The sequence below is a fragment of the Vigna unguiculata genome, chromosome 7 (assembly GCF_037176805.1).
Source record: "Vigna unguiculata cultivar grain cowpea cultivar isolate G323 ecotype 2 chromosome 7, ASM3717680v1, whole genome shotgun sequence".
Lineage (NCBI taxonomy): Eukaryota > Viridiplantae > Streptophyta > Magnoliopsida > Fabales > Fabaceae > Vigna > Vigna unguiculata.
In genome coordinates this window covers 30,233,044-30,255,283 of record NC_140798.1, presented here as the reverse complement: position 1 = coordinate 30,255,283, position 22,240 = coordinate 30,233,044, and the positions used below count along the sequence as shown (strand labels likewise).

Here is a 22,240-nt window from a genome sequence, read left to right as displayed (position 1 = left end):
AAGTAAATCTGCAAATAGAAAGAGCAAGAGGGGCAAAAGCAGAAACAGTAGCATGAAATAGGAAACCTCGGCACGTGCGAGGTGAAGTACATTAATTATGGAAAACGACGTTGTTGATAAACTCAGCTACCAGAGTGGCTGTCGCATTTAATGTACACCTCTCCCCACTCCTCATCATCTTTTCCTATCAATATTATATTATATTATATTATATTTTATATATATATATATATATACATATATATATATATATATTAATATATTAATGTGCGAAATTATGTACCGGAAAATGTTAACTAAAAGTAATTTATCATAAAATTAATATCTTTAATCTCGTTATATTTTAAAAAAAAGTTTGATATAATTAATTTGGATTAAATATGTTTTTAGTTCCTTGACTTTTAATAAATTTTAAAATTAATTTATTTTAAAATTAATATAGTCTTTATTTTTTAAAATATTAAATTTAATTTTTTTAATTAATTTTTATTAAATTTATTTTATATTTCAAATCTATTTTATAATAGTATTTAACTTAACATTAAAACAAAAATGTGTCCAACAGTATAAACAACTCAAATATAAATATTACTTCTAAAATTTACTAAAAGTTAAGAAACAAAAACATATTTAATCCTAATTAACTTACTATTTTGTTATTATTTGAATATAATTAATGTTTTTTATTCTATTATACTTAAATTAAAATTTAAAATAATTAAATTTATTAATTTAAATAATATAAATTCATATATAGATTTTTTAAAATCAAAAATACTATTTTTTGTCTTTTACATATTTTTCTAAATTTAAAAAAAAAGTATTTTTTATTTTCGATTATTATTTTCTCTGATAGTTTAAAATAGTATTTATAAAAACATTATTTTTTAAATAAATTAAAACTATATTAAAAAGTCCAAAATTTATTTAATGTCGTAATTATGAACTTTTTTTTATCATTAATTAATTTGTTTATTGCGCATTAACAATGCCAAAATTCACTAATTTTATCAGTTATTACTTTACTATTTATTAATTATTTTTATCCGGTTCTGGACCGGTTAACAGGACCTTATTTATTTATTAAATTAAGGAAGCCGAAGATGAGTACTGCAGAGGGGGTGTCATCCATGCCAATGCCATGTGTTATTTCGTCTGCATGCACCTAACTTAATTATCCCCTTTCTTCACTCTTCCATTTCTCACCCACCCCAACCCCGTTTTATTTGCATTCTGTGTAAGAAAGAGAGAAAAAAAAAAAAGAAGAGAGAGAGAGGAAGATGGAGGGTATCACGGCCACCGTGTGCAAGGGCGTCAAAGAGTACTGGAAGAGGAAAGGCTACCGGAGACTAAACGGGTCGGGTAGGAGAAGGAGGAACCGGGTTGAGCTGGGAAGCACCCGAACCGGGAAGGGCCGGTTCTGGCGGTGGAGGATCAGACTCGCACCCAAGATCCGAATCAAAAAAATCCCCTCTCCCAAGAAGGTTCTCCTTTGGGTGAGGGACGCGTACGTGCGGATGATGCTGGGCTTGGCCAACTCACGCGTCATGACCGCCGGGGCCTCAGCTTCGGGCTACGGTGGGCCCCTGTCAGCCGTGGACACCTCCTTCGCGGGCTTCGGTCGGGCCCAACCCAAAGAGTACGACGACAAAGCCATCATCCAGATCTACAAGTCCATCCTCATGGCGCATGGAGCTTTAGTACCTCGTGACGCTGCAGCAGAAATCGCTTGCCGGCGCTGACCGACGGTAAACGGTAGAAGCACCCTTTTCTCGTAAACTGTTCGATACTACTCAGGCCAAGCCATTAATTTCTTCTTTTCTGTCATTCTATCAGATTTTTAGATACTCTAGTGTTTAGGTTTACTTTTATCGTGATTCTATCGATTAGATAGATTCATTCTTCTTCTTTTCACTCAAATGTAAACAAATGCAAATTTGTATTATGAATGGGAAAAAAGGCACTCTCATTTGGAAGATAATTTCCGTTCTTCTTGTTCATAATATATCACTTCTTTTTCCTATTTTAGCTATTAAATAAAATTAACTTTTATAAAAAGTATGAGTGAAAATTGATTGAATGTCACGTTACAAGTCAACCTATAAAATCAGGAATCAAAATGCAACAACTTTTTACAAAATAGTTTTATATTATCTTTCTTTACGAAAGAATTTTGTTGGTTAAAATCATGTGTCACGAGCATGCCTGCTTGAAATATAATTAATTTTCGCTAAAAAGAATGGTAATGATAAAAGTTATATAAGATTTAGATATATTTATATATCATTATTTAATCATATAGAAGTATAAAATGTAAACTACTTTCTTTCGCTGATCATATTTATTCTCCACATAAAACAAAGCTATATTATTCGTTATATAGTTAAAAAAAAAAAAAAAAGAGCAGAGTGTGTTTATCTTAATTTTAGAAAAATGACACTATATATCATAGTTTAATATCTGAAAATGTTATTGGAGAATCAAGGGTAGGTGAGAAGATACAAGTTTTATATTTTTTAATTCATTATTTACATTGTTTATGTATCAAGAAATCATTTCTAAATGAAAGACGTGATGACTTTTCTAATTTAATTTTGTTTGTATGATTTATATACCAAATTGTTTATAAAGTGAACAATAATGGAAGGGATGAGCATAAAATTTGGCTTCATATGAATATCATGCCTTCAATACTTTAAAAATAATTTGACATGAATAATTAAAATAAAGATATAAACAGTGGATTGAAATTATATGAATAATGTATAAATGAGAATCTAAAGATTAAGTCAGAAACATTTTATAAAACTTATTAAGATGGGTTCCAATTAACAGTACAATCAGAAATATTTTATAAAACTTATTAAGATGGGTTTTCATTAACAATACAAATTACATCAAATTATTCAAGAACTGTTAAAAGATTATAGAAATCAAATTTCTTAAATCTTTATATTAAAAACAAAGAGAAAGGAGGGATACATAAATACAAGCACACAAAATTTTTATATTGGTTCATTCAAAACTGAGTTATATCTAGTTTTTCAAGACAACTCGAGTCTGACATGCACTATTTCAAAAGATTTACACAATCTATAAGATTACACTTTTAAAATGTGTAAAAACACAAACTAAGACTCTTGAATTCCACAAGAATCTCAACACAACACAACAAGATCACATTTGCAGACCTAAAAAATCACCAAGCAAAACCTAGAAACCTGAGATAGATCAAACCTGAATGAAGGTTCTCCCTAACCAACCAAACCTTTTTCTCCATGTTCCTAAACTAAGCAAAAATGCTCCAACAAGATTAAATATTTTTCACGAACAACTGTACTTTTGTGTGTTCCAAAGAGAGAAATTTTTCACAAGTTTAGAATGATTTCGTGTTAAAAAATCTCAAGTGTTTCAACTCTCTCTGAAAAACCATAACTTATAGCTTATTTGTGAGCATATTCAACAGGTTGATTTTTTTATTCAATTGTTAATTTCACTTAACTTAAATGAAATCAGCTGATTAAAAACTAATTACACTAATTGAATATGTAACTTATAGAACTATTGCAACAAACCATTTAACTTGTTAAAAACCTATTTAACAGGTTAAAAGACACCAACCAAACTCTTTACTTCTATACAATGCCAAATTGTATACACTAAGAGCAATAATCTTTAAGCTTTGTGTTCTTCATGTGAAACTTAGATTTAACACACACTTCAAGCTTGATCAACACTCAAATCACCAAGTCTTCACATCTTCATCAATTTATCATAGCTTTATCACGTCCCAATTCAACAATGTAGGTGGTCCAACAAAGAACGATAGTGAAGGGTGTCCCAAAAATGACTTTGAACTATGCTAGCTCTGCTGCATCAGTGAAGAAGAAGAAACTTTTCATCTGCGAGGAAGTGAAAAGTGAAACCTTTCTAACCCTAACATGTTTTTTTAATGATGATTTTTCTAATAAATTGTTGTTATTTAGCAGTTAAAAACTTAATAACAAAGGTTTAACAACTAATCGTTGTCATTTTTTAAATTCTCAACGATGATGTTTAGATTAGTGGTTCTTGTTTATGAATTTATAGCATATAACAACGGTTAAAATGGAACCATCCTTACAAAGTTGGCTCTAATTACAATACTATCACCACACTTTTATTTCACTACGCTAGCTTGGTAGTTGTCGTCAATGCGTGTCGCCGTTTGTTGTTTTTGCAGTAGTGATATTTGGAAGATACTTAGGTGAAAACAAAGGAACACAAATAACAATAAAAATGCTTGCTTGCAAAAGATTGTAGTAGTTGAAAGAAAAATGAGCATGAAGGGCTTATATTGGAGGTGAAAGGTGTTCAAATGTCAAAGGAAGAGGAGGAGTATAAGGAAGAGAAGGAAGAGGAAGGGGAGGAGAAAGAGTTGGTGGTAGTGGTGATGGAGTTAGAGGAGCCAACAACAAAGGGAGCAACTTTACGAGAGGAAGAGGAGTACGAGAGAAGGAAGAAGAAAAAGAAAAAGAAAATACAACAAAGAAGAAAATGAGAGGGAAGAAGTGGGAGAAGAATCAAATTGCAATATTATCACAAAATTTATCGACAAAAAAATTGTTGATAATTATCGACGAATATTTGTCGATAATATTTTTTTTGCTAGTAAATGAGGAATTAATAATGAGTTTTTAACCTTCGATAGACTCTGCATGATCAAAAGCCTGTGATTTTCATGTTTCTGGGAAAATTCCTAAAAACCACCTGGCGGCTTCAGAACCCATTTTATGGGTTTCTAATATAACTGCCTGGCGGCGGTGTGGCCTCCGCCAGGCGACGTGATTTGAGTGGGTCAATGATGATTGCTTATGTTTTCTGGCTATGTTGGGAAGTATGAATTAGCTCTTATGTTAATCGGTATGAACATTGGTGTGATTGAATACCAGTACATGAGATTTTGATTGATCACGATATGTATATTTCATGAATTTGAGGTTAAGGTTCATGCGGTATTGGAGATGAAGAGTATGATTTTCCCTTGCGTATGATAATGTTTCGTTTTAGACGAATGATACTAATTGCAATAAGCCGAATTTTATAAATTTAATTGATCACCCAAGGGATGCCAAAGGGTGATATAGAATTGGATTCGGGGGATTTAGGATTCATATCTTGGCAAGAAGAATCTGGGAAGAACCTAGAAAGGTATGCATCGCCTAGCGGCGCATGAACTGCCGCCAGACGACACCTCAATACAGCGAAAGGTTTGGGGTTTGGTTGGGTTTCACGTTATTTGGTGTTATGCTGGATCAATTAGTATGTGTGATATGGATTATTTGAGCAGGGTGATGTGAGGAAACCTTTGCATGTGCTAGGAAATGAATTATGTAAGGTCATGTGACAATTTGGATATATGCATTAAGCAAAATAAAGTTCTAGACTGATTGTGTTATGGATAGTACCTATTTGGAGACTGTGAATACATGCACCACTTGCGGGTGATTTAAACAATTAGGGTATGTCTAAATAGTAACATGCAGAACGCGTGATGGATTGTGTTATAGTGAATTAAGAGTAGGATTGAAATTGTGAAACCATGAGTATGATGTAGTGTGATTCAGTCATCGAATTATGACTGGGTAAGTGTACATAAGTTATAAATTCCGTGTTGAGTGATTTGGGGTTCATTAGAACCTGTGCACAAGTGTCAAAAACCAGTAGCATTGCGCTACTGGTATGGTGCCTGACGGCGTAGGACTAGGCGCTAGTGTCCCAAAACAGTGGCAGTGACCACTGTACGCGAGTGGCGCTTGGCGGCAGGGTTGGTTCCACCAGGCGAAAATGTTGTGGCAGAGGCCTGGAGGGAACTTGGCGCCTGGCGGCGCGAAATGATGCGCTAGGCGGTCTGCATGGATTTTTTTTCGTTTGATGGCGCATTGACAGCGTTAGGCGGATACGACTGCAATTGGAAGATTCTTTTATGTTTGTGATGTTGGGTTTGAAGGACTAAGACATAGGTGATTTGGGAGGTTCTTAGGTTAAGTCACAAGCGATGAGTTCGTGATGGATGGACCGCATGCGGAACGTGAGCGGCTTTGTTGGGATGAGTGAGCGAGGGAGTTCATGTCATGCTCAAACTTGAGAATACTATGAGCGAGGGAGTTCATAGTAGGAAAGACAGGTATGTGTGTCTGGGTCCGAGCAAGGAGTTCGGATGAAGGGCGAGGAGTCCGTGAAGCAGGACTACGAGCAGGATAGGCTCGTAGGTTGCACCGCGAGCGAGGAGGTTCGTAGAAGCACAGGAAAGTCCCATGATCAAGAATACATGCATAAACTCATAATGGTTATGAGTGTGGGTAAATGGGTGTTTTTCTTGGTTTTAAAAGATAAATAATTATGAGTTTTTTTTTTTTGTGGGGCTATTTTAAATTTATTTTTATCTATGTGCAGGGCTCACCCTATCTGTTTGTGTGTGGCGATGATAGGGTAACTTGATGTCCGAGAGTAGATGATGTCACAAGTAAGCCAGGAGATGCTTAGTGGCGGAGAGCGGGAGCATATTACATGGCGATTTATAAAGACTTATTTCATTAAATTTTCATATAATTTAATTATTGGTTTTTACTGCTTTTGACTTTTGAATTGTAAAGACTGATTACAAATATTTTGACCTTATATCGCGATTCTTAAGTTTTAAAATTTTAAATTTCCTGTGTTTTTGGGAACTGGTTTGATAATAAATGAGAAATTTATTTCGATAAATTATTTATTTTATTTATATAAATAATATCCTACCAGGATGTTACAGTATAAGGAAGAGAAGGAAGAGGAAGAGGAGGAGAAAGAGTTGGTGGTAGTGGTGATGGAGTCAAAGGAGCCAATGACGAAAGGAACAACTTTAGGAGAGGAAGATGAGTACGAGAGAAGAAAGAAGAAAAAGAAAAAGAAAATACAACAAAGAATAAAAAGAGAGGAAAAAAGTGGAAGAAGAATCAAATTGCAATATTTATCAACAAAATTTATGACCAAAAAATTGTTGATAATTATCGACAAATATTTATCGATAATGTTTTTTTACCAATAAATAAAAAATTACTAACGAGTTTTTAATCTTCAATGGACTCATTATTCTTTTATTTATAGATTCATTTTATCGACGAATTTTAACACTTAATAATATTTTTTTTTTCTCGTAATAGAGATACTTATCCTCCAAATAATTATATTTTATAATTAAATAAATATCCTTTGAATAATATTACTACCGTTTAAATTTAAATTTTTATGACTGCGATTGAAGCGAAAGAAAGCTTCCATGGAAACTAGGCTAACCGACTAAATTTGTCATTTTCCGATCAGTTATAGATATTTGCTTAGGTATAACCTAACTATTTGAAAATTTTGATTTGACTGATGAACTCTTAAATATATGGATTACATATCGAAGCATTTTAAATAGACTTGATATATCTCTCATTAACTTCATTGACTACTAGTATCAACTTTTTTTTTTTTTATAAATAATAATAATTAAATCATTGCGATTCAAAACTGGAAACAGGAGTGAAAAATAAAGGATAAGTTTTATAAAAACCGAAAGATCAACTTATTTACAAGATATAAGTTTATTTTTAATATGCAGTCCGACATTCACAATGACTCATTTAAAATAGTATTTCTTTATTATAATCAGTTTCTAAATCATAATTTACAATAACATATTTGAATATATACATATTGATGATGAAATTTTTTTCCAGAATCACTTTATTAATAAGAGGAATAGAATAAATACAAATAAATATCTAGATAATTCTCTCACACCATGCAGGAAGGGCCTTTGGCAGCGATTGTTTTTAATATTCTGCACCGGTTCAGGAACCGAAGCATATTGGGGCGAGGCCAAAAGAGCATAGCTTTTGGCCTCGGTTAAGAACCGAAGCCATAGAGGCCTCTTCTGCCTTGGTTCAATGGAACCCGAGGCCATAGAGCCCAGCCTTTTGACCTCGGTTTTGGGTTCCACCCGAAGCCATATGGGCTTTTTTTTTTAAAATTCGATACCCTTTTGGTCTCGGTTTTCGCTGCACCCGAGGCCATATGGGCTTTTTTTTTTTTTTAAATTCGATACCATTTTGGCCTCGATTTTGGTTGCACCCGAGGCCATATGGGCTTTTTTTTTTAAAATTCGATACCCTTTTGGCCTCGGTTTTGGTTGCACCTGAGGCCAAAAGTACGCTTTTTGCTTCGGTTCTGGTATGAACCGAGGCCTAATATGCTATTTTTTTAATGCAGTTTCTGTTTTGGTGTTATTCCCACATTTAAACCTGTAAATTTTGTTCAACACCCAGCACAGACCAGAATAGACCAGAACAGAATATTTTAAAACACATCCACAATTCAAATTCATTTAAAAGACAATTACAAATCATTTATAATCAAGATACATGTTCTAATCAATAGTATTGTACCTTTCAATTATATATTTGGCACATGCTATCCTACCAAACTTGATGGACTTTGCGGAAATTGCTGCAGGACTCTTGAATGTCTACAAAATAATAGATTAAGTTAAGTTAGTATATAAAAAGGAAATATTGCAAAGTATTCATTTTAATTCAAATATATATTACCGTTTCCCAATTTGTTGTAATACGAGCACGCACAGTGGTTGTCATCCATTGCATTATATAGTAACCGCACTCATATGAGCCGGTTTGTCTATTACACTACATTATATTAACAACGTTACAATTAATTAAGGAAGAAAATCAAGCAAACAATCATGAAGATATGGATAGAAATATCAAACCTGGAGAGAACACCATACAAGACCTTTTGCCTTAGCCGTTGATCTCCCTAACAACATGTTATGTGCAGCAATTGAACTATGATATAAGGAATAAGTTAGGATATTTTTATATAACATGTCATATTCATAAGATTGATATTGAGGTTCTTACCAATCTATCACTTGTCTAAGATGGTTGGGGGGAGGGCGATGCAAAGAGCAAAACCACACAGCAAGGTTCTCCCTTAGGGAAACCACAAGTAACTGCCAATGACGCCTGATAAGAAAATAAATTCATTGTTATGCATTAAAATGACTGATTATATTCATAAGTTAACAAAAATGACTTACCCAGCAACATAAGGGACAAAATAAATTTCTTTTCCACGTTGAAAGCATTTGGTCACATATGCTTGGATGCCATCAAACTTGTTGCCTTCATGGGTGAGTTGGGGGTCTATAAACCCATATAAATCATTCAGCCCTATAGTTTCAGTGACACCAGACAGATACCTAAACCAAAAATTGATTTGATATAAGTAAATACATAAATATATCAAATAACTATATATAATGACTAAAAGACTTACATCATCCATAATTGAATAATGGTAATATTGAGTTCCTCTTGTCCCCGTGCAAGCTCCAAGACATCTTGGGAATGCAAGTAAAGTGGGATGTCAAGATCTCTCCCAAAAATGTTAGCATCCCAAGGAACCTGCATCGGCTTATCAACTATGATTTCTGCAAGTTGGAGCAATGCACCAAGAGGATCGTTTAAAGAGAGAAGAATCTTCTTTGAATGAGGTTTTTCCTATATTGATGCAATTTCAGTTAAAATGGAATATAATTTAAGTTTGAATATAATAAACATGTAAACTTAAAAATGTAGTATATTTGTGGGTTTAAGAGTCTGTATCGGGGGGTCGGTATCAACCAAATCTCTAGGCCAGGCGAGGAAACACTGGAATGCCTGTGCCACAGTATACACCTCATCTGTTGTCACATGAACTAAAGCATACAGCATGAGAACCTCCTCTACCGTGACCTTAACCTCATCCTCTGATAACTCCATGCCATGAAGAACTGTGGCTGCCTCAAATACTTTTCCACGAGCCACTAGTGTCTTCTCTGTACCATCCCAAATATATAGCTGACATGGATAAGTGTCATCCATGTCATCCCCGGGTGGAGCTGAAGAACTCCCCTTTCCGCTTCTACCTGTTAGAGTCATTGATTTATTAATGTTATTCAATTACTTTATTAAATATCATTTATTCAATTCATAACTTATAGAAAACAAATTTACCCGTGGGAGGCACAAATGGGTCTAGTTCTGGCGGATGATCCACTGGCGAACGAATGCCATAATGCTCAAATTGGCGCATTAGTTCTTCTCTCACCTGCGTCGTGATCATTTCCTTTAGTCTTTGTTCATAATCAGCACCATGACTGCATGAAGACTGACGAGAGGAGGAACCAAAAAATTGGCGTATGCCGACTCTTGATCCAGCACCACACACACGTCTAGGGTGCTCAGGTCGTCCAATTGCAGCAGCAAGTATGTCATGACGACCTTTTGGAATGAATCCTCCTTGGGAGGTCTGCTCAACCAACAAATCCTACAATGTAACAAAAAAATTTATAAATCAAAATACAATATAAAACATGAACGAGAAATTTAGATAAGAATTGTATCTTACAATTTTCTCAGAGATTTCTCGTGCAGAGTCAGAAGTATAGTTGCCCGATGAGCGTAAACGGGCTAACTTCCACTTCTGATGACGTGATGGTGGTGAAGGAGGCTTAGTATCTTCACCCTCAGAAGGTGGGGGCCTAGATTTTTTCTTTTCTGTCATTATCTTCTCTTCAAGTTTTTTATACCCACCACGAGATAATATGTGCGGGTTTTTATTTTGAGCACTTATGCTTTGAGCCTTTTTCCTCTTTACCTGTAACATATAAAACCCACTTTATGAATTAGTTAAAATTTTGCATAATTATCAATTGATTGATGATTTCAAATAAACATACCTGCCATCCCTCAAATGTCCGAAGCTCAAGAAACTGACGTCATGTGTCTTCATCAATCCAAGTGTATTTCAACAATGGATTTTCATTCTTTTTATGTCCAAAGACATACTTTGACGTCAACTTGGTCTTAAAACCACGAAATTTCTCAGCCACCAATGACAAACATTTTTGTCTTAGCGTCGGCACATTTGAAATATCAAATGTTAGCTGCAATATAGAAAATGTCATGAACAATATTTATCATATTATCAACAAAATCAAAGTATAACTTTAATAACATTAATATTAGTTACCAATAAATCTTGCCATATCATTTCCCGATCAACTTCAGTGACATGATCAAAAGATGGCGTAAGGATTGATATTCTCTCTCGTGCCAACATTCCTAAATAGCTTTTGAAGACGTCCCCATAACGACCACTAGGCTCACCAGTGTTGACGTTAATATCAACATGTGTTTTCTGACCTTTAGCTCTTCTAATTAAGAGCTCTCTCAACCTAGTGGCTCCTCTGGTGGGTCTCTTAGTAGGTGCTTCATCCTTTGATGAAGTATAATGTTCAGCCATGTATCTGTGAAATGAAAACATAAAAAAATATTAATAAGCAACTGGCAAATTAATATATAAAACATTATTTAACAAAACACCTAAATGTTAACAAGAATATGAAATTCATACATAAAGTTATTGATTGGTCATATGTATATTCCTTCATCGTGATCTTCTCGAATTGCATGTACATCATCAACTAGATGGATTTCATTAACATTTATCGTTCTTCTAAATGGGTGGGTGACAACAATATTAAGATCACTCATATTCTCTTCATTAGGATCAATTTGTTTTTTTCCATGAAGAGCGACAAACCAATGTTCAGACGCAGGATCTTTAACATAGAAAACCTGAGATGCTTGTTGTGCCATGATAAATGGCTCGTCTCGATAACCCACCTTTCGAAAATCCACTAGAGTCATTCCTGATTCATCTATTTTGACACCACTCTTATTGTCAATCCACTTACATTTGAACAGTGGAATAGTAAACATGGTATAATAAACCTCCCATATCTCTTGTATTACACCATAGTATGTCATTGATCCTACTACGGGATTTTGATCTTTAGATGTAGAAAATTGTAGTGACTCAACTTCAAGACTAACTCCACTATTTTGTATTGTGCTTTTATCATCAAGAGACTTCGTATAGAATGTGCAATTATTGATTTCATAACCTGTACAACAGATGACATCAAATTTCAACCCATTTGCTAACCACATCAAAGTCTCAGAGCATTGCGAATCTTTCAAAACCTCAAATTTAAACCAAGGCATGAATGTTATATTATGCTCCCTCAAATGCCATTTCTCTGATTGTCTTGGATTGTTCTCTTTCACAATGACTTTGTGTGCAGATAAGTAAGGCATTACCTCATTTGTGTTTTTCAATATGTATAGGTGTGCTTGCATCAACTCTTCGCGATTTTTGGTAACCATACTCACACCTCGTATGCTATTACTTATAGAACACCTGTTCAACCATGATCTGTGAGGAACTACTATCGGTTTTGCTTTTGCCATGTAATCTGAACAAAACTCGACACTTTCTTCAGCAATATATCTTTCGATCATTGAAGCTTCTGGACGATATTGATTTTTCACATACCCTTTCAAAATCTTCATGTAACGTTCAATGGGATACATCCATCTTAAGTATACTGGTCCAAAAACTTGATTTCTCTCACCACATGAACAAGTAAATGTACCATGATGTCAAAAAATGATGGAGGGAAAAACATCTCTAGCTGACACAAGATGATAACAATTTCGTCTTGAAGTTCATCTAACTTTAAAGGATCAATGACTTTGCTACAAATTGAAGAGAAGAATGTGTAACATCCCAAGGGAATATTACTTAAAAAGAAATATTAAAATAAATAATTTCATTAATTAATCGTCTCGATAAAAATCCAAACGCGGGAAAAATTTATTTCATTAAGTTAACGCGCCAAAAACTCATAACCAATTCATAATTCATTACAAGTTCCCAAAATTGGCATTTAAACATAATTACAATTAATCAAAACCCTAGAGCTAATCCCATGCTAGCCCTCACTCCGCCATCTGAGCATCCTCAGCACCACCTGTATCAACATCTGCTCCCGTGTAACGAATTACACGATCATCGCCACACACAAACAGAAAGGGTGAGCTGAGAAAAACAAAATAGTAAGCAAGTAATTACAGGATATATCATTTACCCAATCTTAATCATTATCTATAAATCTTGGCCAAGACCCTAACCCCAAGACTTAACAGTCTTCAAATCATACATTTTGTTAGCCTTGGACTCGGGAATCCGATGCTCACACGAACCTACCCGCTCGTGGTCCTGCTTCTGCGAACCTCCCCGCTCGTAGTCCTGCTCTACGGACCTACCCGCCCGTAGTCCAACACATGTGATCCTCCAGCCCCCGTACCTCCCCGCACGTGGCATCTCTCAACGTGAGCACGGAACATACGAACCTCCCCGCTCGTATCCCCACGTGAGAGTAACTTGATATGAACCTCCCTGCTCATATCATCACATGTCACACCATCCATGAACCTACCCGCTCATGGCACAGCATCTCCCGATCCAAGTATAGCATCATTGTCAATTAAAAGCAACACACACAAGTCATACCTGCAGCGCAATCGCCTGGCGCAGCACCCAGCACCGCTAGGCTATACAGGTCCAGACCGCCTGGCGGTACCTACCCGCCGCCAGGCGCCAGCGCCCCTCCAGCGCCACTGTTTTATCCAACATCGCCTGGCGGAGCACTCCCTTACCGCCAGGCGCCACGTGACGCAGATATCCTCCCTGTTGTTCCTATCGCCCGGCGGCACCAGCCGTCCGCCAGGCGCCACACCAGACATGTCTCTCTGCTGGTTTTTGGCACACTCACTGTTATGTCCCCAAACTAGAACACTCCCACAAACATCACTTCTCTCAGTCATCATGACTTTCTGCGAAATGCCCAACCATACCCAATCAATTTAATTCGTATTTTTGGCCTCCTTGGCACCCCACTAGTGAACCCATAACCTATGACTTTCCTTTCTTAACCACATAACAAGACATGGGATTTTTCCCATTTCCTCTAACTATAACCAATGACTCATCCCAAAAATGAGACCACTAGTACAGTATCTTATAGCACCTTACATACCTGTTTCACAATACAACAGTAGTACAATACATTAGCATTCAGTCTTTGTTACACAATCCTTAACTATTACCTCCATTCCTTAAGACTCACCATCTCATGTTCCAATTATACACCATCCACCAAGTCTACATTTTAACCTTGAAACTTTGCATTAAGATCATTATTTCCTCTATCTTGCATTCAACTTTCCTATAACCACACTATACTATGCTCACACCCTCACACATATTCGAATTCCTACAATTCAGTAACATACATCGTTACTTACAATTTCATTAATAATTGTCTAGTACCACCCACTCACCTAGGTTCTTCTTTCCCCCTCCACTTCTCCACTCACATACTGTGCCACTGCTCCAGTCGTCGCCTAGCGGCAGGTCACAAACCGCCAGGCGGCGTATCAGAATGTGGTGCCATCTCTCTCTGCCGCACTCACGATTTCTCCAACTCTCCATCAATTCCATTCAGGTTCACATCATAAAATTATCCAACAACCCATTCCAGTTTCTTTTCCCTGTTTTTATCAACTTCGAATCCCAATTTCTATAAAACCTCTTCTATCATGAACCCTTCACTCCTATCCTCGTACCCTAAACCAGATTATTAATGGAACTCCTAGGTTTAAACTTAATTCATTCAATTATACCCTCACAGTACAATTCACAAGCACCACAAAACCAAAGAAAACAAGGAATTTCGCAATCTCATCAACACAAAATTACCCTGGAACTCGATATATCTCTATTTACGTAGAAATATAATGAAACAGTGCCCTAACACCATATATCGCCTGGCGGTTCAGCCTCACCGCCAGGCAATTCGAGAGCGAACCCAGAACCACAGTGAATACTGATGTGCCGCCTAGCGGCACCTTCGTGTCCGCCAGGCGGTTTCTGTGCGAGAACCCAGAATTGTAAAATAAACTGCATAATTAGGCACAAAACTCATCCAACTCGATTCGATCAATCACAGAACAGTTAATACAAGTCAAAACAATTAAAAACAACTCCCCTTACCTGGATTCCTTGCTAAACTCGAGTTGTTGTGCTTCTCTCTTCACCAAAACTTCTCTAGTCTTGACTTTCCACTCCACCCCTTTCAATTTCAGCCTCAATGCCTCACCTTATCAGCCCTAATCCTCTGGAAATACCTCTCTTATGATAACCACGACCCTAATTGCTATATTTCCCCCTCTTTTAACCTTTTCTTCCACTCTCACCCTTACTTAATTGCCCCTTTAGCTGCTTATACGAATTTAAAAATAAAAATTAATATTAAGGTTAACCAATTTGCTTAATTAACCTTCTATTTTTCAGCCCTTAGATTACCCCTCCCTCTTGGCTGCTAGGTTTCCAGTCCTTCCACATTCATGCACCAGAAAATTTGGCAAAAAGAAAAGTAATTTAGTTCTCAACAAGGTTTGAACCCACACCCATGCACATACCAAACCAAGGCCAAACCATTCAACCAATCCAAATTTCATGATAAATCCTTCAATTTTAAGAATCTATCATGACAACACGCATCAAATATAAAACACACAAAAACACACAATTTAAATAACATCCAAGTGGTACACATAGGACTTGAACCCAAGTCCTCACACACAATAAAGTACTCTCAACCACTTGAGCTAGTACTCTTCCATGTCATAACTCGTCACATTTATTGCTTTAAATGTTCTCGCTACCCGTTCTAGTTAAATAATTAATTAAATATCTATTTAATTTTCCCGGATCTTACAGAATGCACACAAACGCGTTATAGTTTGTCTAACATTTTGGGGTAAAATTTCACAAATAGCTACATGTAACAATTGTTGCATTAAGATGTGACAATCGTGAGACTTTAGGCCAACAAGCTTCAAGTCTTGTATGGACACTAAACTCTGAATATTTGAAGAGTATCCTTGAGGTACCTTGACACTCTTTAAACATAAGCAAAAACTTATCTTCTCTTGTCTGGACATAGTGTAACATGCATGGGGCAAATAAGTGCGCCTACCAACCTCCCTTGGTGCCAAGTCTTCTCGGATCTTCATTTCAACCAAATCCAAACGAGCATTTACTCCATCTTTTGTCTTTCCCTGAATGTTGAGTAGTGTACCAATCAAGCTATCACACACATTCTTTTCTACATGCATGACATCTATGCAATGCCTAACTTCTAACTTCGACCAATATGGAAGGTCAAAGAATATTGATTTTTTCTTCCAAGGGCTCGATCCAGATGATTTCTTGGACGTTTTACCAAATACATTATGTACTTTATTAACTTTTTCATGAATTTGAATGTCAGTTAATGGAGTTGGTGCTTTGTCATTCTCTTGATGTCCATTGAATACTTTCTTTAACCTTCGATAAGGATGATTAGCTTGTAAAAACCTTCGATGGCGCAGATACACGGTCTTCCTTCCGTTTTTCAATTGATGAGATGCAGTGTTTTCTTCACATATAGGACATGCTTTATGACCTTTGACACTGTACCCTGACAAATTACCATAAGCTGGAAAATCATTAATGGTGCAAAATAACATTGCATGCATTATGAAAGTTTCAGAAGCAACAACATCAAATACTTCAACACCATCAACCCACAACAACTTCAAGTCTTTAACTAGAGGATTGAGATATACATCTATGTCATTTCCAGGCTGCTTTGGACCACATATCATCATAGACAACATCATGTATTTTCTCTTCATGCAGAGTCCAGGAGATAAGTTGTAAATGAATAATATAATGGGCCAACAACTGTGGTTTGTACTTAAATTTCCAAATGGATTCATTCCATCGGTAGCTAAGCCAAAACGAATATTTCTACATTCTTCACCGAACTTGGGAAATTCCTGATCAATATTTTTCCATTGCATTGAATCAGCTGGATGACGAAGGAGTCCGTCACATCTTCTCTCAGTTGCATGCCATCTAAGGTTTTTAGCGTCTTTAGGATTTGCAAACAAACGCTTAAGTTTGGGCACGATTGGAAGGTACCAGACTACTTTCAAAGTAGATCCTTCCTTCTCTATTTGACCATTATCTTCACTATTTCTTTTCTGCTTATACCGTGATGACCCACACTTTGGACATTTTTTCAAATCTTCAAATTCTTTTCTGTATAATATGCAATCATTAGGACATGCGTGTATCCTTTTATACTCCATACCCATCAGACAAAGAATTTTCTTGGCGTCATAGTTTTGAGTGGGTAGAGTATTTCCTTCGGGAATAATTTCATTCAAGAGCACGAGCAATTCTGTGAAGTTTTTATCTGTCCAACCATTGGTCGCTTTCAAATTCATAAGTCTTAAAACCACTGATAATCGCGTGAACTTAGTTGAACCAACATACAACGGAGTTTCCGCATCAGCAGACATCGTCTCATACACATGCGCTTGTGCAAAAGCTTCTGCGCCAACATCCCGTATCATGTCCTCTATATTGTCTTCTTCTACTCGCTCTTCACATCGCGCTTCACAACGCTCTTCTCGTCGCTCTTTCATGGAGGAATTGGCAAGATATTCATATCAAGAAACAATTGGAATGTGTATTAATTCGCCGTGCCATGTCCATATTGTATAACTTTTAAGGAAACCATCACAAATAAGATGTTCCCTAACTTGAGTTGCATTCAATTTTCTTCCATTCAAACAGTTGACACAAGGACATCTGAACTTCACCTCATCATCACTTCTCCCCTCATAACGTTGCGCAAATTTTATAAATTCTTCTACTCCATTCTCATACTTAGCGCTGATACGTGGTAAATTAATCCAATCTCGATCCATACTGAAATCGCGTGAACAATTTCAGTAATCTTTGAATCAATGCTCACGTCGTAATCAAGGTGTGACCCTATCCCATTTAAGAAGATTCACTTTCTTTATTTTATTGGTACATATTACTTTTAAAATACATATATTAAATTTCACGAAATTTTGCCAGCATTTCGCATTGGCCTTCAGGATACACGAAATGAAAGTGATTATAAAGCACAACCAAATATGCACCTGAAGATCAATATAAAACACAATTGACAAATATTCATGAATTTTAAGATATGTATTTTAAAATATATATGCACTAATAAACTACTAAAAAGTGATTTATCTTCTTAAACTGTCCAATTGGACAATTCAAGATTCAATACATTTAAATTATTAGTATTGTATCCCCTTTTATCTAATTAAAAAATAAGTAGTTTCATCAAAATGAAAATTTGGGGACAATACATAATTTTCGTATTGAATCTCAAACGGGAAACTAAGGCTAACTCATAGTATATACAAACAATCCAAACAATTTCAATTCCAATGAAAATCAATATTTGCAATAATCGAAATTCAAAAATAATATATACAAAATGGAAAATGAAACAAAAACGAGTTAGAAACTTACCTTGGAGGAATGGCAGTACTATAATTGCCGGAAAAAAATTGAGAAGTGGTCGCAGGTGGCCGGAGGTGGTCGACGGTGGCAGGAGAGTGTGGTGGCAGTGGGAGCAGCGGAGGGAGAGCGCACGAGAGAGAGAGCGACAGAGAGACGCAAAATGGAGGGGGCTCGCGCGTGGTGGTTGCACTGGCCAGAGGTGGTCACAGGTGGCCGGAGATGGTCAACGGTGGTCGGAGGGTGTGGTGGCAGTGGGTGCAGCGGAGAGAGAGAGAGAGAGCGCGCGAGAGAGAGACGCGAAATGGTGGCCGGAGGAGGAGGTCACGTGGTGGTTGCACTGGCCGGAGGACGTCGACGGTGGCCGGAGGGTGTGGTGCAGCGGAGAGAGGCAGCGGAGAGAGAGAGAGAGAGTTGCAGAGGCTGGCACGGGGAGGAAGAAGAGGGTTCGCGATTTTCGAACCCTAAATAAACCCTATGGCTTCGGTTGTTAGAAGAACCGAAGCCATTGACCCCTTTTGGCACCGGTTCGCCTTGGACCGCGGCCTATATTCTGACTTCCAGCCACTTTTTGGCTTCGGGTCCTACAGGACTGAGGCCTATACCCTGACTTCCAGCCACTTTTTGCCTTCGGGTCCTTATGGACCGAGGCCTAAACACCTCTTTGGCACCGGTTTTGGGCGAACCGCGGCCTATACCCATCTTTGGCTTCGGGTATTTGGAGAACCGAGGCCTAAAACTTGGCTGTAATTGCAAAAATGCCACCGCGTCATTATATGCTTCGGTTCCTGGCCAACCGAGGCATATAAGGCGAGGTAAAATGGTTATTCTGCACTAGTGTCATATTCTTTGATCCTGACACTCTCCAATTTATTTCAAGAGTATAATAAGAAAAGTCAAATATAAATTTACATCATGAACTTAGAGTCCATTATATAGTCATTAACATCCACATCCTAAGTTATGCTAGATGATGTGGGTTTTTCAAGTCGTGTTATTTTCATTGACTTAAAACACACAATCATGAACTTAGAGTCCATTATATAGTCACTAACATCCATCTCCTAAATTATGCTAGATGATGTGAGTTTTTCAAGTTGTGTTATTTTCATTAACTCAAACAACATATATATATATATATATATATATATATATATATATATATATATATATATATATATATATATATTTATTGTTGTATATTGTTGTATATTGTTGTATGGAACCAAACTATTTCAAGAACCTATCGATCTTTCTTCTGTTCTCTTCGAGACTGTTTTTCTCCTGTTCTCCTTGAGGTTCTCTTTGGGATCGCTCCCGGTACGAACTCTAGAAGTGAGGTACCTATAGATATATATATTAACATGTTAATATTGATAAAATATCTAAATATATAATCTTACAGTATAAAATATTAATATGATAGTATTATTTAAAATGCTATTAATATTTACTATAGATGGATCAGATTATTAAGTAAAAGTAACTCTTAACTTAGCTTTTTAATCAAGTAATCTTTATATACAAGTCTTAACCTAATTCACATCATACAAAAAAAATGTCCGTCTTACTTAACCATTACAGGCTTGATTGCAAGTTCCATCCAACGACCTGACAAATTATTTAGAGTTTCTAATGAGTGCTAGTAAAGACCAACTATTTGATTTTAAAAGCTTTGTATTTTAATTTATCACAACACTTACATTGTCTTTATATCTTTAAGACCTCACCAATTATATAAACATACCCTTATATATTTAGGTAGCTTTGGATGAAATTAATTTATAATTTGTTTACAAAAATAATTTTAAATCATAAAAAAATTATTTTATTTAAAAAATCTTATATAAAAACAGATATGTTTAATGTCACACCTACCAGTACCTTTTACTTAATTAGTGCTTATCTCTTCGCCAACAATGTAATTTTTGTTTAATGTCATAACAGAGAACTTACAAACTAAGGAAGACAACCTAAATTTCTTAACTTTCACGTGTTGACTAGCTGCATTGTATTTTTATGTAATAATTCTGCGTTTCTTTTCGAACCAACAACCTGCAACTTGTGAATTTTGTATTGTAATTTTTATTTTGGGATATTCTATAATATTCATTTATTTAACAAAAGATATAAATTGCTTGTTCTTGGATGCAAAAACTAAATTATGTACAGCCTAACAAATTATTATTAGTTTGTTAAAGTTGATCTCGATTTTCTTATATAAACAAATACATAATGATAACTTTCAAACAAAACTGGCATGCACAATGTGGATCGGATTCGTGGGTGGAATAAATTAAGTCATTTGATAATTGCAATTATTCAGTGGCAGATATGATTTGATTTTATGATATTTAAGAATGTAATTAAATTCACTAATAAACAATCATGTTACTTTTAATAGTATTTTGGTATATAGTCATGTAGTTGCAGATCTTATTATTCATCGCAATAATATGATTATCTAGTATAATCATAAATAAGTATCTCAAGTGATTTTAGTATAAGAGGATCTCCAATCATTTAAGTTTGTAATCTTTGGTTCAACTTGTTTTTTTTTTTTTCATATGTACAGGATAAAACTGTTCAGTTAGTGTTACTTGATTTATTAAATATTAATATTTTTTAAAAAATCCACGTCAAATGTAGATAAAATATATTTAATGTATATAAGTAGATTGAAATTTTATTTTATAAACCAATTTTATGAACCAAATAATGAGAAAATTAACTAAAGGAAAAAATGAAAAACGTGAGCATTTTAAAATTTAATACCTTCACAAAGAGGAAGTAATGGAAGGAAATTCCAAGGCCCAAAGCCCATATTCAAAGAAGTCATGAGGATTGTGGAGTATCCACTTTTAGGAATTATAATATTTTTTATTGCATCTTTCTTACTTATAATGGTAAGGAAACATGTGATTTTTCATTTTTCATATTTCATGTTTCATGTGTTGAATAAACTATAAAATTAGTCTTCAATCACATGAAGAGACGTATACATCCAGAATCTTATTGTGGCTGTTGAAGAGTCTACACAATGCGGCATATACTTCAATAATATACTTTACTTTGATGTATTTGTTAGAAATTTATTATAAAAAAAGAATTATTGCATCAATCAAATATGAGACATAATTTTTTTTTTAAAATTTAATAAATTTCATGTAAAAAAAACGTCGTTAAGAAAAGAAGTCTAATAATGTTTTGCTCGGACAACTATCTGAACCGGATTCAGATCTACCAGGTAAAAATTAGCATTGACAGCAACAAAATTATATTTATTTCCGATCATTTTAAAATTTTTTATTTAAATGAGTCATCTTTTATTTAAATTGAGTATGAGTTCTATAGAAAGAGAAAAGTGTTTATTGACAGATAAAGATATCCAAAAGAAAAACGGCCACGTTGCGCAACATACCCATAAAAAGTAATACCCTGATAATTAATGCTAATCCGAAAGATAAAAAGAAAAAGAACTAATAAAGTTAACATCATTGAACAATGGTAAAAAAAAGTTACTTTGGGAGGATACAATATTTTTGGATTATTCTATCTAAAGTCTTCATGAGCAATTGTATAAAAGAATATTTTTACACATAAACCAGGGAAGTGTATAAAGTAAACATGGAGTACAAAAAGCAAAAGCCGGACAGCGAATATATAAAAGAATCCAATTGTAGTAACTTCGTTATAAACTATTAAAAAATTATAACCTAACAATAAATAAACTTGATGAATGTATAACAAAAAGAAATAAATATACTAATGAGATATATAAATATTAGAAACCAAAAACTTGATAAATATAATAAAGATTAGAAACTTTAGTTGAGTTCAG

At 35.2% G+C, this 22,240-nt stretch overlaps 1 protein-coding gene across 1 annotated transcript; it reads left to right on the top strand.

Annotated features, from left to right (window-relative positions):
* The first annotated feature begins 1,112 nt into the window (after positions 1 to 1,112).
* Positions 1,113 to 1,981, top strand: LOC114190413 (uncharacterized). The gene has a single exon (XM_028079285.2). It carries the CDS (start codon positions 1,281 to 1,283, stop codon positions 1,740 to 1,742), a length of 462 nt encoding a protein of 153 aa, XP_027935086.1. The 5' UTR covers positions 1,113 to 1,280; the 3' UTR covers positions 1,743 to 1,981.
* Positions 1,982 to 22,240: the final 20,259 nt, after the last annotated feature.

Bases quoted from the DNA above. Each gene is read 5' to 3' on its own strand.
- LOC114190413 (XM_028079285.2), top strand. From the start codon at position 1,281: ATGGAGGGTATCACGGCCACCGTGTGCAAGGGCGTCAAAGAGTACTGG.